Here is a 16,522-nt window from a genome sequence, read left to right as displayed (position 1 = left end):
CGTCTGGTCTGTTTGTCGGACAAGTCATCAGTCTTTGTTGTGGCGTGGTCACCACTTGAGCACTCAACATGCTTGTAGTATACCTAGGATCAGGGGCTTTGCTTACTGACCACACACTTACACATCACACTCACACACACATACACACACTCACACTCGATTATACACTCAACGTTTGCCTCTTGCAGTCAATTATGCAATTAAAGTTTTACATGCGAACAAGTAGCAATTGCGAATTGCAGCCAAATGAGGCAAATTTCCAATTCACTGGCGTCGATTTGACAAAGCGACAGCTCCAAAGCGGCTCAACTCAAATGGGCAGCTCAGTTTGGCCATCGATGATGTGGCATCGACGTGCCAGCGGGCAAAACGGACTGTCAACTGTGGCGTGTCATCGCCGTAAGTCAGCAGTTTTATTATTCCTTTTAGTTGATTGTTTTTATTGCATTACATTTTCGGCTTTTCATGCTCTTGTGTTTTTCCCATGGCTGGACTTGATGCTGTGCTTTGCCGTTGTGAGCAATTAGTCGCTTGTGATTTGCAGCTCGTGCAAACGAATTTAGGAAGAGTTTCGCAAATATTTGAAGTAAATTGTCCATGCATTTTGTAAATCAGCCAACGAAATGAAGAAGCCTAAGTGTACAAACGAATAACATATCAATTCAATTAGATTTGTTTATCACGTATACGCCACCTAAAGACATTTTATAATTTTTGCGCACCATCAATTTATTGGCCACAAGCAGAAGTTGCTAATCATTTTCAGCTGCCAAGTTGGCCAACAAAATGTTGAGCTGTTGCAACGAGGAAGAAATTGTCAACTGGCCCAGTCGACAGTCATGAGAAAATGCGGCAACATCTCTGGCAGCGTATTTGGTGCTGCATTTCAAAGGATTGGATGGATGATGGCCCCCAGATTGACCAACGAGACGGCCGAACAAAAAGTGAATGGCAGATGCTGCCTTGGGCCCCAATTGGGTAACGTATTTGCTGGGGAAAGACGGGGGCAGCAATGTAGGGAGGAGCTCACCAACAGACAGCAGAAGAGAGGGAGATGAGATGAAGAGTGCAGTGAGATGCAACAGTCTGTACATTATTATATTTATCTTGTTGCTACGTCAGCCCAGGGAATCTGTCGCTATTGGGATTTCAGTTATTTTCGTGTTCAATCAACAGATGCACTCGATGGATGCCACGACTCCGAAATATGGCAAGATGAACATACTATAATTGCCTGCCAGACAGACAGAGGAAGGCAGCGCGGGAGCCAGCCAACCAGTCATCCACCCAGAAAGGCAGCCCAAAAAACATACTGATGGATGGGTGCATGTCAATCTTATGACACGGCTTAATTAAGCCTCGCCAAATGTTAATTAAAACCGAGAAGAGGCTTCAATACTTAATATGCGAGACTGGACATCAGTGGAGCTACCCCAGCTACCCAGCTACACTGTTCAGTTGTCCAGCTGTCCAGATGCCCAGCTGCGTGGCTAACGCGTTGAGGTCAAAGCTGGCATATAAATTTGTACCCTAACAGGCTTTCTTTCTTTAGCTGTGTGTGTGTGTGTGTGTCTGACAGCAGACTGGCGTCCTCTATGGAAATTCCACAATTCAATTGGCCATAAAGCGAGAAGGCTCGTTTAACAACTGGTTACGTGGTCGTCACCCGCAACGCTCCGCCTGCTGTGACCCAAACACTTCCTGGAAACCACAAAACTGATCGTCGACAAAAGGTGGCATCTTTAGACGCAGTCGTTGTCTCAGCCGCAGCCGCAGTTGCAAGTTGCATCTTTTGTGGCGTTGCAGACGTCTCCAACTCACGTACTCGACACTGCATGCGCCGCATAAATCTTTACTTATTTATTTATTTAAAATACATATATTACAAATGGTTGGGTTGGGTGCCAGCCAGCCAGTCAGCCAAACAGCTGGAAGCGGAGCTGTGGCGTCTGCTGATTATGTGAACATTATATGGGATTTGCAATGCTGACAAGTTTAACCTCCAGTTCAATTTGACGACTCTCGAGTCTCAACTCCCAAGACGTCTCGTTGCCATGCAAGAGTTGTGCCTTGACTCTAGGATTGAATTGGCAACCAATTGACTTAATGCCTAACATTGAATAATGCCGAAACAATGGCATTAAAATGTGTGATCTTTAGTATTAGCAAAGCTTTGCGGATTACCATTATTTCATGCAAAGTACTTAAAGCGTAAATCCTTCAATCTCTACTCAATAATTTAAACTATTTTCAGGGAGCTGAACAATGACACACAAAATGTGATTACGCAGTGAAGTATTCTATTTTGCATTTGAATGAAATGGCTATAGGCAAATGCAAATAACCAGAGTGAGAATTTTCCAATTGCTGCGGGGCCAGTGGGTCGGAAAATGCACAACACTTTGAGAGCAGTAGTCTAGGGCATGGACATGCTAAATATTTAAAGTAGATTCCCACAAGGAAAATTCCATGGCCTAAAAATAAAGCAGAAAACTTCAGATGCCAAGATTCGGAACTTGATGTGTGCGGCAAAGGAAGAGAAAATGTACTCGAGTGAGTTAAAAGGATTTCGAAATTTGCATTTGCCATTTATCTAATAGTATTTTTTCGTTTTTTTGCTTTTTGTTTGGTAGAACTTTCAGCTACTCTGGACAAATCCATTTGGCCACACAAATTAGTTTTTGCGGTCGACTATCTGAAAGTGGAAATTTTTGTATGCAGATTGAACTTACCTTACGCTTGGAACGCGCCATGCGCTGGTCTCGCGAGTTTTCCGCCTCGCCGGGCGGGCGTTTGCCCCAAACGGCGATGGCGATGCGTGTGTAGGTGAATATGAGTACTAGCAGCGGCAGGATGAACTGCAGTGTGAAGAGGGCCAGTGTGTAGTAGTAATCCTGTTTTGCTTCTGGCCACATTTCACGGCAAATGTATCTGATGCGTGGACAAGGATACATCGTAGATGGACCAATGACGAGAATGGAAGAGAATGTTGCGTGCATGCAATAAAATAGAGCAGAGTACAAAAGCGAACAGAAAAGATTGCATTAGTATAATGGAGCGAGAGCGTACTATAAAGTCTGCCCATTTCGTGCTGCTGTCAACTGCAAGCACCCATCACATACACACACACACACACACACAAACGCACACCCTCAACCTAAAAGTTGTCTGCACGCATAGTCGCAATCCCGCGCAATTTAATTTTTATGCTAAGCGCTTCGGACTTTCCCCTCTTGCGCAGCAACAATGGAAGGAAATGCCATCCTGCAGCTATTTAATTTATTTTCCATCGTCTGTTGCAACTGCGTCTGCTGAATATGCAAATATATGAGAGAGGGGATATTTTGCATTTTGCATACTATAAAATATACATATTACATTTTTTATGCACTTCATTTCATCTGCTGCCCATTGTGGCCATGTCCAGCCATGTAATGCAGGCAACGTCTGTTTTAGATGGGCCACACAACCGAGAACTTCTTTGAACACCACAGCCCTAGCTGATGTTGTGGTAATTAGGCACGTTCTTTGACAGCACGGACCGTCGAGTACAAACCGCCTGCATATGTGCAGCGTCAACATTTTGGTCATTTTGTGCAACAATCTGAGCTGCTGATAGCAGTAATAGAATGCTGTTTAACTCTAGTAATTATGTGCACATTTCAACATGCTTTTCAGTCTGAATTTTCAAGACCGTTTTTGTTTGCCGTTATTTTAGTTTGCTTTGAATTCAAGCAAAACTGTTGATTCAGCGAATTCTTTGAAATCTGCCAAATTTCCACATGAATGAGAATTTCCACAAGTGGTCCATTAGAATAAATGTATGCTTAAAGTGCGGACTTCTTGGGTATCGATATCAACAGGCAAAAAGGGGCCAAATACTGTTGCCAAGGCTGAATGACGTCAGCTGCGCCCCTAGCTTGCCCTGTGAATGACTTAAATGCGCCCACACATCTTCTCAAGTGTTGCCACTCGTCTGACAATTCCACGAAGTCGTTTGTTTCATGCTACACTTGAAGCACGCATACACTCACACACACAAAAACATAAGCGGACGGAATAGCGGAATCTCCCAACAGGGTTGTCGGCGTGTTTTAACTTATAGTTCATACTTACTTCTCGCATTTTATGTACCAGGGTGACTGAGGAACTTCGATGCGTGAGACGACGGGAATGGGGAATGCAGTCGCGAGCGCAATAAACCAAACGCCAGCTATAATAAACTTGGCATAGCTGAAAAAGAGATTGAAAGAGTTTTAATAAGGGTCTTAAAAATAACGCATACGCATAGTGGTGCAATAAATTGTCAGTGAATGAACTCCAATATGTATTTCGCATAGATCAGTATCAAAATAATATCAAAATAAGCATAGAAAATGTATAATAACTTTTAAATTAAATTGAAAATGTTTAATTTCGATTAAAAGAGTTTCAGTAACTATGCTCATAAATATTACGCATACGCATTGTGGTGTGATGCATCAGCATCCATACAATAACAAGCTTAGCACTAGCAGAATGTATCATTATTGGTCAATTCAATTAATATGACTTTGTATATGTATCCGTTTATCAAAATTAGTTTCAACTAAACTGCTAATCAACTTCTATTGAGTTTAGCGTAAATTATCGATAGTAGTTCTAGGCAAATATTCAATTTGATGTCAAATACCCAAATCAGCCCAATACATCATTGACTTCTTTTGCCAACCATACATCAAAGAATGCTTTATCGTCATGACGCACGCATATTGCGCATACGCTCCGTATGCAGTGTGAGACTCTAAACCGTCTAACGTGATCTTTGTGCCATGGGTGAAGTGAGCTTTTAATGTTCCTATCACAATGTTGAGCTGGGGAACTGCGTGAGCGAGTGAATTACAGGCTGGCTGGATAATTATAAACCTTATTTACTTGCTGTCTCTCAAATATTTGCACATGCCACGAAAGCCACGCTCCTTTGAGTGAGCGCACGCACTCATTGACAGGGCGTGTCATAAATTTAGCCTTTCATTGGCTTACCTCCTGTGTCGAGCACCCTCTTATGGTACATGCCACACCGACCCACACATTTAACCGCTATTAAGCAGCAACCGAGCGCAAAGAAGTGCGCCAACAGCGCAGTCAAAGTCAACTAACAGCTTAGAAGGGAAGAGAAGCGATGGCAGTGGCGGTGGTGGTTGTAGTGGTGATAGAGTAGGGCCAAACAGTGTTCTTTGTATCCTATTACAAAGCAAATTGACATTGAATGGCGGCCAGTGGCCCAGTCGGGCAGGATTTGCAGCAGATGCCATGCCACGTCGCGTTGCGTTGCGTTGCGTTGAGTCGCGTCGCGTCGCGTCGTGTTTTCCTCTGTCTTGGGTTACAGTTACTGTTTAAACCAATTAACTCGACACAGCCCGAGCGGAGTACGTGCTGTCCAAGAAAAGCATTGCGTGTTGAAGTCCCTGGGGGGCCTCCCAACGGATGCCAAGAGGAAGCCGGCAGGCTACAAAATGCCTAAAGCGCCAAGCAATGCAAATACGCAAGCGGCCACTTAACGGCGCCAAAACACGGTTCCTGCCACGGATCTCCAGACTGGTGTCCAGCTATTCAATTAAGTCGAGTGCTAATTGCGAGCTTTGCATTCTTAAACGCGCTGCTATCAAATGCAATCAGGCTTCAAGATCAAGCCAAAGTTATTTACATTTTATAATTATTTGCTACTTACCGCTTTGTGATGCGAGGACGCAGTGGCCACATGATGGCTATGTAGCGATCAATGCTGATGGCAACCAGCGTGTAGGCGCTGACCAGCACTGGCACTGCCTGCAAATAGTTGACAAAATGACAGAGCACAGTCCCAAATGGCCAATAGCTGAGAATGTATTGCGCGATAAAGGTGGGCGGCACGCAAAATAGAGTCATGAGTATGTCACCCAGCGCCAGATTGGCGATAAAGTAGTTGGTTACGGTTCGCATTCTTGGCGTCGATTGCACTATGTAGCAGACCAAACCATTGCCAAGCAAAGCAAATATAAAGATTGGAATGTATAGCAGGTAGACGAGGGCCGCGAAGTATGCACTCGACCAAACATCTTCGCCGGAAGCAGCGCAACTGAAGTTCATTAGGAAAGTCACATTGATGCTCTGTGTGGGGTACACAACGTCCAAGCCTCTCATCGACAACTCTGTGGAGTTCTCTGCGTATTTTAACAGCCCGCTGTCATTCTGATAATCCTCCAACAGCGGTTGCTCTGGCGCTATATAATACATACGGTCGTCATTTTGCATTAAATTCTCAAGATCCGTACGACGGCTGTTCCAAGTCATAGTGTAAAATTCCATTTTGGTTTTGCAACTTTTTTTTGGTTAGTTAAACCGTAAGTGTAAGCTGATAAAAACTTTGTCTCTAGCAACTTAATCCAAAAACTGTGCCAAATCCCACAGTTATTTGTAGCCTCATTATAACTCTGGCGAACAATGGTATTTCTGTTTAAGTATAAGTAATTTCCGGCTCGCATTTATTTTCCACAGTCTGTCTGGTCCCTTGGGAAGGAAGCCTGTAAGTAAAAAGGATTTGGAAAATGTTACAAATGTCTAATTGCAACTGGAAATGAAAACCCACAATGTTGTGGCTTTACAAATGCAACTTAAATACTTGAAAATACAAAACTAAAGATATACAACATACAGAGGACAAAGCAAAGGATTAAACTGGTACAACTTTTTTTAGGCACAAACTAAAAACTGAAAATTGAATTAGAAAAAAGCCCAGGGTTCGTCTGCATAATCAACAGAAATGTTGTTATTCACTTTAGTTAGTCTGTAAAAAGTTAAACAGAATTTACTTAAATTTAAATATTATGTTTTTTGCATGCTTTACAGCAAACTGAAACTCAACAACATTGAAATTCGTTTTCGGTTTTTTTGAGTTGTCCAAAAATCTGTTGCATACTTTTAGGTAGCGACTGTATAAGAGTTATGTATGTATGTGCGTGTGTCTGAAATATGGGCAACTATTTAGGTGAAATGAGAAATTGACAGGGCATGCTTGAAATACATGCGAATAAATCACAATACCACGCCCAGTCCGAAACACCCAAAAGCATTGGAATACTGAACTATTAAGAAACAAGAGAACATAAGCAAAATTGCTTTTTTTGGTGTCGAAAACATTCTAATGACAAATGTGTCTCACTCACTTCAATTCCGTTTCATGCTGAGCAACGATGAAGAACGAAAACCCCAAAAATGTTTGACAGAATGCAAAAATGGTGGAAACTAACAGCAGCCTTTTAACAAACTCGAAACACATGTACATTTTTCCTCTTAAATGCGCACTTGCTAAACTTGACAAAGTTGGCAAAAGGGTGAAGCGGCAGTTATGAAAATATTTTCTTACCTTTATTTGCAATCGCACAACCATTCAAACATAGTGAAATGAGGAAAATTTTTGCTTTAATGGGCCAACGGAAAACCTCAGATTGCTTGGTTACTGAGTGGATTCAGTCAGTTGGAAGGGGGATTTACTTTTTTGTGGGGTTGCGAAGTGTGTGTGTATGTGTGTGTGTGTGGCATAGCTTTCGCTTTAAGGTAGACAGTCGCGTGTACTTCCGAGATTTTATTTATCTTTTGTGTTAATGGAATAAATAAATTGAAATGATAAGTAGATTAGCTTACGTCAACAATTAATGCCTGGCAACAGGGCAGGAATTGTGAGCGAAAATATGAGACGTGAAGTACTTAGGCTTGGGTTTTGTCAAAAGAAGTCATTTCAACTTTTACTGCGCTGCGTTTTAATGTCTCGTCGAATAAACTCTGACACCAACTGACTGACAATGCCAGCCATTCCTCCCCTCGTCTACTCGCCTTCAGCTACAGGGCTACTGTGTTGTTCGTGTATGCTGCAGAAAAGCAGGAAAAGGATATCAAGCAAGTAAATTGCTTATCTCAGCGCAATAATGAGGCACTTGCCGACGCTCGAGCCAAATGTGTGGGTTGATATGCGTGTGTGTGTGTGTGAGTGACTGGATTGCGCGTGTGTGTGCGTGACTTGGGTATTTGTCACTGCCTTCGTCTACTCCGTATGTTCGTTGTTGGCGCTTGTTTTATCAATTATCTTGCCAAATTCCAAAATCCCAGCAAAGCTTCATAAAATTTCGATGCAAGAGGATTTGTTATTGGCATTTTTGCAGGCTTGGGTAAATTAAAAGAATGCGAATCCAAATCCTATCGATTACAATAAAATGATACCCAAATTCCTGACGCACAAAATCAACAAATTTCTAATTTAAAATCCAGTCAGCATGCGTCAATAATTGTTAAGGAATTTTCCTTAATAAATTTAACTCTTTGAGGCAACTATTTTGAGTTCTAAGACGAAGAGTTCGCTTCGTTTTCTGAGCTGAAAAGAAAGCCTGAGCTCATTCGAAATGTTGATACATATCATTAAACATTCGCGTCAGTCTATTAATGAAAACTCATCAATTTTATATTAGGCAAACATATTGAAGCGTGTGCCTGGCATACCAACGTCAATAATTAACATGAGAAACGAGCCAAGGCTCAAAATGATGCCAATACAGCGCAAAATGAATTGTGGAGGGCGCTAAGCATACACACAGAAAAAAAAAGAAAGATGAAAAAAACAGAATACCATCGAAATCAAAATCGAAATTAAAGCAAGACGAGATGTGCGTGCATCGACGTCAGCCAAGTAGAGAAATCACTTGAATTTCGCATAAAACATGTACATAATATTCCAAAAAAAGAAAAGCAAAAATAAAATAAAATAAAAAATAAATTATTGCAAGGCGAGGAAAATCACGTACAAAAATGAAATCACAGCACGTGGGGCAGACGCACAGTAGATTGGAAAATGGTGGCAAGCAAATACGTAATACATTTACATAGAGACGCGAACAGCCAAAAAAAAAATGTTTCCGAGGAAGCGTTGTGCGAATCTCCGCGCCTCGGCTGTAAATCAGATTTGATCGGCTTAGTTGCATGTAAATTCATTTAGCGTGCTTTTAGGCCGAGCACGAAAATGGCTTGGCGAAGCGGCAGCCAAAGCCGAAACTGTGCCTAAAATCAGGTGCTACGCACATAAATTCAATTTACAAAAAAGGCGGTGAGTGTAAAAAAAGTAAGCCTTAAGCAAAATACGGCTAAATATCTTCAAAGCGAGCTGCTGCTCATATTTTCATTTTCGTTCATTGTATTCAAAGATTTTTTTTTTTTGGGATTACTGACGCTCGTTTCATGTTGATGTGTCCGCCGAAATATTTGCTGACAGCCAACTTGGCCAATCTCAGTCAAAGGAAACTGCATCTGGAGCATGCTTAACCAAGAAGCCAGCATGCCCAGACAATCAAACAGTCAAGGCAAAGCAAACTGAGCATTTGCTCTTGCCAAATTGCTTTTGATACCGCCACACAAAGTGAAACTAGTCTCTGAGGCAAACATCTACTGTGGCTACACTGTTGACTCCCTCCTGTTTGTCTTTTCTGGTTCAGGGAGACAGAGATATGCGGTTGGTTGCCTGCTGCTAACCGTATTGACGCTCTCTAGCCGTTTTTGTGTACCCCAACTCATTTCAGCCATCATCTGACTCATTCATTCATTCACTTTCTTTCGAGTGCTTGTAATTATAATTAATGAGCAGCGTCAAGCGCACTTGGCTGTCAGAGCTAAGGCAAAACGCTGCCAAGGTAAGGGTCGCCCATGCTCACTTTCCCATATTTCCCTACATTCCATTTCCATTTACAAGCCACATCATGACACATTGTCACTTGCGGCTGGAGGTTACTGCGGGGCTAGGATAAAGCGTGTCATGACTGCTAGTAGTCACTAACTTTGCGTCTAACTGATATTTAAAAGGGCAACCACAGGCGCCAAGAACTCAGCAGGCAAACGCCCTTTATGTGGCCTAATTAGCCAATCTTGAGCTATGAGTTAACTTCGAAGTCTGTTCACATTTGCCGCTCAGTTTGTCAACATTCCACAACAGTAATTTTCTTACGTTTCCGTTTGTAGCATATAATCGGAGGCAACATATTTATTTGATAATAATGCTGATTTATGCGCTATTAAGAATATGAAATTGAATTTTATTGCTGCCAACGTTGTCCAGCTTTGGGGTTAGTCTATGACTTATTTTAGGAAGGCCATATACTCCCGCTTAAATTTGTCTACCTATATCAAATGCTATTCTGACATCATACTCGTGTTTTTCTTTATCTGGTGAATTAAGTAAATTCGATTATAATAGATTGCAAATAGCCGCCCCCTTTTAGCGATTAATTTGGTTAATCAAATGCGAAAAGCGTTTAAAAGCACAAGCCCCACTTTGAAATGTGACACTTTTAAAAATGCGATTAATTTGAATTCCATTGAATTTTGTGTTCTCTGCCTCTCAGCTCCTTTCTACATTCTTTTTGTAGCACTATGGAGTAAATAATCATTTTTCAAGCGTTAATAAACCGCTCTTAAAAATAATATTTTTATTTATTATATTATATATATAATATATTTTGTTTTGTTTAGCTTTAAAATATGTTATTTCTAATATTGACCAGATGTGTTACTATTATGATACTATTCATACCTTTAGTTTACTCCATAGTACGCTGTTGTCCGTGTATACAAAGGCAGCTTCATACAATATTTAACATAATTAAGCGTACAAGCCTTTGGCTGACCACTTGCAACCCCACCAAAGGCAGCTCTACTCATTGGACCCGCTCTTTTAATTGAGTTATATTTTAATGCGAGCAACAATAGGTGCAAATTCAAGCGCAAAAGTGTTAATTAAATGCAGCATGCTCTATAATATTTAATGAAGCGCTTTTCTCGTTTACAGAATGAAGGTAAGAGTGTGTGCTTGAATATAGATGGGGAAGTTAATAGCCAAAGGTCGAATTAAAATCGCATTTTCTAGAAAAATAAATAATTAGCCACTCAAAGTGGTCGATTTGTTATTCTATTATAATCAAATGAAAAATGGAATTCTTTACGAAAGTCAATAATTTAATTACGATTTACTATATTTCTGTAAAAATGTTTAAATTTGTTAATTGTGCAACCGCTGTGCAAAATAGTCAAAACGGACAAAAAGTATGCTAAATTATAAACATAATGAAGATAACAGAAATTGCTGCCCATAAGTATCCAACACTTTCGACCTCGTTTGTGGTAATGGTGGAATAATTTTCGCCATTTTCACTAAAGTGCAGCCTAAAAGTATACTTCATATTTACACCCCGTTTTCGGTCCCAACGTAAGGGCTATGAAATTTTAGCAAGTCATTCAATTTATGAGCTTAATTAACATGACCAGGATAATCAAGTGAAATCGCATGGAAAACTCATTAGCAAGAATATATTATATTTGCATACGAGGGGACAAGAAGATGAGAATATGGATAGATAAGTGTGAGTTGACTGTTAAGACAGCCGAGCAATTGTTTACACTGCTTATTGACACTCACTGCAAACGGAATTCAAGTTGAAGGGTATTAGCGAATACTTAGTTCAATAGATTTCAGTAGGAATCTAGTGATATCAAAGCAACACATTGGACACTGAAGCAATGACGCTATCAATCAATCTATGTTTAAGGGCACGTATAATTAAGTCTACTCAAGACATTACTTAAGCAGATTATAGGCATTAAATTCTAGAGAAAAATAAGTGTTGTAATCGATAAAGATACTGCTATTGAATTGATATGATCAAAAGACCACACGCCGTAGACATGTAAAGCGTCTACTTATTTGTCTGCCATTTGCTGCTTTTGCTGATAAACAATTCACGACGGCTCAAAGTGTCAAAAAAGAGGTTTTCATCGTTCTAAGCACTTTCAGTTTGAATTCAAATATATTCTAATCAGGTTGACGCACTCGAAACTGATTTGCACCCAGCAAAGACTGCGAAATCGCTTATGAACAAAGTACCAATTAAAAGATAAATTTTTTAAAGTACTTGCCGAATTCCTTGTATGACTATCAGATGCTAATTTCTTGCTCTAAGTTTATTATAGAAAATGTTGATAAGATCGACCCGATAAGTTTATGCGTTGGCCCTATAAAAGAGCAATGGCGACCACTAACTGCATTCAGTTGAATATTCCACAAACATGAAGACTATTTGGCTTTTAGCATTCTGTGCACTTGCGGGTAAAACCAGCAGTAATTCCTTATTGAAAATATTTTTATTATGATTTGTCCCTCTAGCCTCCGCCTATGCTCTGGAAGAGTCAGAGCGCGAGAACGGAGAGAATGGTTGGTACATTCCCAAGGAGGATGGTACCTTCGAGTGGGTTGACATGGACGAGGCTGAGGAGTGGCTGGATCGCCAGGAAGCGATGGAGGATCGCGCTCTCATTACCACCACACCCGTGAAGTTCTATCTGTACACTAGCTCGAACCCCAGCAAGGGCACCAAGATCACCACTACCGCCAAGTCCATCAGCGGCTCTAATTTCAATGCTGCCCACCCAACCAGGATTGTCATCCACGGCTGGACCCAGAGCTACACGTCGAGCATGAACAAGGAGATTCGCGCTGCTTGGCTGAGCCATGGTGACTACAACGTCATTGTCGTCGACTGGGCTCGTGCTCGTTCCGTTGATTACGCTTCCTCGGTTGTGGCTGTTCCAACTGTTGGCAAGAAGGTGGCTGCCTTGGTCAACTACCTGAAATCTGACCATGGCTTGGATCTGAACAATCTGTATGTCATCGGTCACAGCTTGGGTGCCCATGTTGCTGGCTACACCGGTAAGAACACCAACGGCCAGGTGCACACCATCATCGGTCTGGACCCTGCGCTTCCCCTTTTCAACTACAACAAGCCAAACAAGCGTCTCAGCTCCACTGATGCCTACTATGTCGAGTCCATCCAGACCAACGGCGGCACCTTGGGCTTCCTGAAACCCATTGGCAAGGGTGCTTTCTACCCCAACGGTGGCCAGACCCAGCCTGGCTGCACCCTTGATGTCACTGGTGCCTGCTCCCATGGCCGCTCTGTTACCTACTACGCTGAGGCCGTGTCCCAAGACAACTTCGGTACCATGAAGTGCAGTAACTACGAAGACGCCGTGGCTAAGGAATGCGGCAGCACCTACAGCAGCGTTCGTATGGGCGCTGATACTAACGCCTACATGGTTGAGGGTGACTTCTACGTTCCCGTCAACAGCAAGGCGCCATACGGCAACATTAACTAAATAATCAATAATGACGCAATAAACATACCTCTATCGACAACATCCTATATATTTGCTAAGCTTTATTCATGACAACTAAGTAAGACTGATTAATCTGGCAGATTTATTACAACAATTTTATGGCTCAATGTCAAGCCTTGAATAGTTTACCGGGTAATATATATCGTCAGAGTTATGGCTAATGATAAAGCTGCCATATTACCAATCGCTTAAAATTGACTTTGTATGACGATGTTATAATCTCAAGTGGTTTCTCACGAAGTTCATAAATTAAAGGGGCATACTAATTAGATTCCAAATCTTAAATACTATATTGTATATATAAAAAAAATGTCTCCATAGCATCAAAGTGGCGGAACTGGGCGTGGCAAACATTTGAAACAAACTTGATATGCGTGCAAAAATAACAAATACTGTCGTAAAAAAGTATATCTCTATCTCTTAAAGCTTCTGAGATCCAGCGTTTCATTCGGACAGATAGACAGGCAGATAGACGACCATGGCTATATCGTCTTGGCTGTTGACGCTGATCAAGAGCATGTATACTTTATAGAGTCGGAGATGCCTAATTCTACCTGATACATACATTTCCTGCAGGCACAATGTTATGGGCAGCGGGTATACAAATAATTTTATATAACATAATCCGGCTGATGATTTTGATTACATTCGTTTATAATCTCTCTCCTTATTTTGTATTGCATGACAGCATTTTTAGTATCTTAAGTTTCTTAATTTCACATATTTTTTAGCATTGTTATATACTTTTATTTATAGCGGTCTGGTCGATCACTGTTGGAAATAGTCTACATCCGTAAAAGTTTGATTCTTTTTAAGCATATTTAGAATTGATGAAATTGCTGCCCATAAGTATACAACATTTTTAACCTTGTTAGTCGTATTGGTGCAACAATTTTAGCCATTTTCACTAAAATACAGCCTAAAAGAATACTCCAATTTACATTCCGTTTTCGGTGCCGACGTAAAAGCTATGAAGTTTTAGCAAGTCATTAAATTTATGAACTTAATTAACATGACCAGGATAATCAAATGAAATCGCATGGAAAACTCATTAGCAAGATTATATTTGCATACGAGGGGCAAGAAGCTAAGGAAACAGATAGTTAAGTGTGAGTTGAATTGTTACCAGCCGTTTATTAAGTCAGCCGGGCAATTGTTTACACTGCCTATTGACACTAACTGCAAACGGAATTCAAGTTGAATGGTATTAGCGAATACTTAGTTCAATAGATTTCAGTAGGAATCTATTCATATCAAAGCCACACAGCGGACATTTTAATCAATTAATATACGTTTATGAGCACGAGTAATTAAGTGTACTCAGTGGCATTATTTACAATAGATTATAGACTTTAATTTCTGGTCGAAAATAAGTGTTGCAATCGATATTGATATGAACAAAAGATCCCAAGACATGGGCATGTAAGGCGTTTACTTCTATTACTATCAATTGCTGGTTTGTTGATACGCAATTTATGATTTCTCGAGGTGTCAAAAAAAGCGGTTTTCATCGTTCTAAGTACTTTCAGTTTGCATTCAAATGTATTCTAATCAGGTTGACGCACTCGAAAATGATTTGCACCCAGCAGAGACAGAATATTTTATTGCGTAGCTTATGAACGAAGTAGCAATTAAATGATAAATGCTTAAAAGTACTTTCCGAATTTTTTGTATGACTATCAGATGCTAATTTCTTGCTTGAAAGTTATTATAAAAAAAGTTGATAAGACTGACCCGATAAGTTCATGCGTTGGACCTATAAAAGAGCAATGCTGACCACTAACTATATTCAGTTGAAGAGTCCACAAACATGAAGACTATTTGGCTATTAGCATTCTGTGCACTTGCGGGTAAAACCAGCAGTAATTCCTTATTGAAAATATTTTTATTATGATTTGTCTCTCTAGCTTCCGCCTATGCTCTGGAAGAGTCAGAGCGCGAGAACGGAGAGAATGGTTGGTACATTCCTAAGCAGGACGGCACCTTCGAGTGGGTTGACATGGACGAGGCTGAGGAGTGGCTGGATCGCCAGGAAGCGATGGAGGATCGCGCTCTCATTACCACCACACCCGTGAAGTTCTATCTGTACACCAGCTCGAACCCCAGCAAGGGCACCAAGATCACCACCACCGCCAAGTCCATCAGCGGCTCTAACTTCAATGCTGCCCACCCAACCAGGATTGTCATCCACGGCTGGACCCAGAGCTACACGTCGAGCATGAACAAGGAGATCCGCGCTGCTTGGCTGAGCCATGGTGACTACAACGTCATTGTCGTCGACTGGGCTCGTGCTCGTTCCGTTGATTACGCTTCCTCGGTTGTGGCTGTTCCAACTGTTGGCAAGAAGGTGGCTGCCTTGGTCAACTACCTGAAATCTGACCACGGCTTGGATCTGAACAATCTGTATGTCATCGGTCACAGCTTGGGTGCCCATGTTGCTGGCTACACCGGTAAGAACACCAACGGCCAGGTGCACACCATCATCGGTCTTGACCCTGCCCTTCCCCTTTTCAACTACAACAAGCCCAACAAGCGTCTCAGCTCCACTGATGCCTACTATGTCGAGTCCATCCAGACCAACGGCGGCACCTTGGGCTTCCTGAAACCCATTGGCAAGGGTGCTTTCTACCCCAACGGTGGCAAGACCCAGCCTGGCTGCACCCTTGATGTCACTGGTGCCTGCTCCCATGGCCGCTCTGTTACCTACTACGCTGAGGCCGTGTCCCAAGACAACTTCGGTACCATGAAGTGCAGTAACTACGAAGACGCCGTGGCTAAGGAATGCGGCAGCACCTACAGCAGCGTTCGTATGGGCGCTGATACTAACGCCTACATGGTTGAGGGTGACTTCTACGTTCCCGTCAACAGCAAGGCGCCATACGGCAACATTAACTAAATAATCAATAATGACGCAATAAACATACCTCTATCGACAACATCCTATATATTTGCTAAGCTTTATTCATGACAACTAAGTAAGACTGATTAATCTGGCTAGATTTATTACAACAATTTTATGGCTCAATGTCAAGCCTTGAATAGTTTACCGGGTAATATATATCGTCAGAATTATGGCTTATGATAAAGCTGCCATATTACCAATCACTTAAAATTGACTTTGTAAGACGATGTTATAATCTCAAGTGGTTTCTCACGGAGTTCATTAATCAATTGGGCATACTAATTAGATTTCATTGATAAAGATTTTGTTATCAGAATAATCGAAGAAAGGAAGTGCAAACAATGGTTTTTTTATTATTCAATACAATCACCACTATCTTACCAATTTTAATCAAAT

The 16,522-nt window shown here is 41.4% G+C and overlaps 3 protein-coding genes across 4 annotated transcripts in view; 2 read left to right on the top strand and 1 right to left on the bottom strand.

Annotated features, from left to right (window-relative positions):
• The window catches only part of LOC132786698 (RYamide receptor), a 69,361-nt gene that overhangs the window by 29,094 nt on the left and 23,745 nt on the right, over positions 1 to 16,522 (bottom strand). For both annotated transcript variants that reach the window (XM_060793305.1, XM_060793306.1), the window contains exons 2-4: positions 5,711 to 6,542; positions 4,117 to 4,233; positions 2,733 to 2,931 (exon numbers count right to left, since the gene is read on the bottom strand). In XM_060793305.1, coding sequence (XP_060649288.1) covers positions 2,733 to 2,931; positions 4,117 to 4,233; positions 5,711 to 6,327 — 933 coding nt within the window. In that variant the 5' untranslated portion in view covers positions 6,328 to 6,542. The remainder of the gene's footprint in view (positions 1 to 2,732; positions 2,932 to 4,116; positions 4,234 to 5,710; positions 6,543 to 16,522) is intronic.
• Positions 12,062 to 13,252, top strand: LOC132787113 (phospholipase A1 VesT1.02-like). Its single transcript, XM_060794004.1, has 2 exons — positions 12,062 to 12,157; positions 12,215 to 13,252. Exons 1-2 carry the CDS (start codon positions 12,118 to 12,120, stop codon positions 13,201 to 13,203), a joined length of 1,029 nt encoding a protein of 342 aa, XP_060649987.1. The 5' UTR covers positions 12,062 to 12,117; the 3' UTR covers positions 13,204 to 13,252.
• LOC132786280 (phospholipase A1 VesT1.02-like) lies at positions 14,965 to 16,169 on the top strand. Its single transcript, XM_060792774.1, has 2 exons — positions 14,965 to 15,074; positions 15,132 to 16,169. The coding sequence occupies exons 1-2, from the start codon at positions 15,035 to 15,037 to the stop codon at positions 16,118 to 16,120; spliced, it is 1,029 nt and encodes a 342-aa protein (XP_060648757.1). The 5' UTR covers positions 14,965 to 15,034; the 3' UTR covers positions 16,121 to 16,169.

The sequence above is a fragment of the Drosophila nasuta genome, chromosome 2R, assembly GCF_023558535.2.
Source record: "Drosophila nasuta strain 15112-1781.00 chromosome 2R, ASM2355853v1, whole genome shotgun sequence".
Taxonomy (NCBI): domain Eukaryota; kingdom Metazoa; phylum Arthropoda; class Insecta; order Diptera; family Drosophilidae; genus Drosophila; species Drosophila nasuta.
The sequence above is the reverse complement of the archived record's forward strand: the minus strand, read 5'-3'. Positions and strand labels throughout refer to the sequence as shown.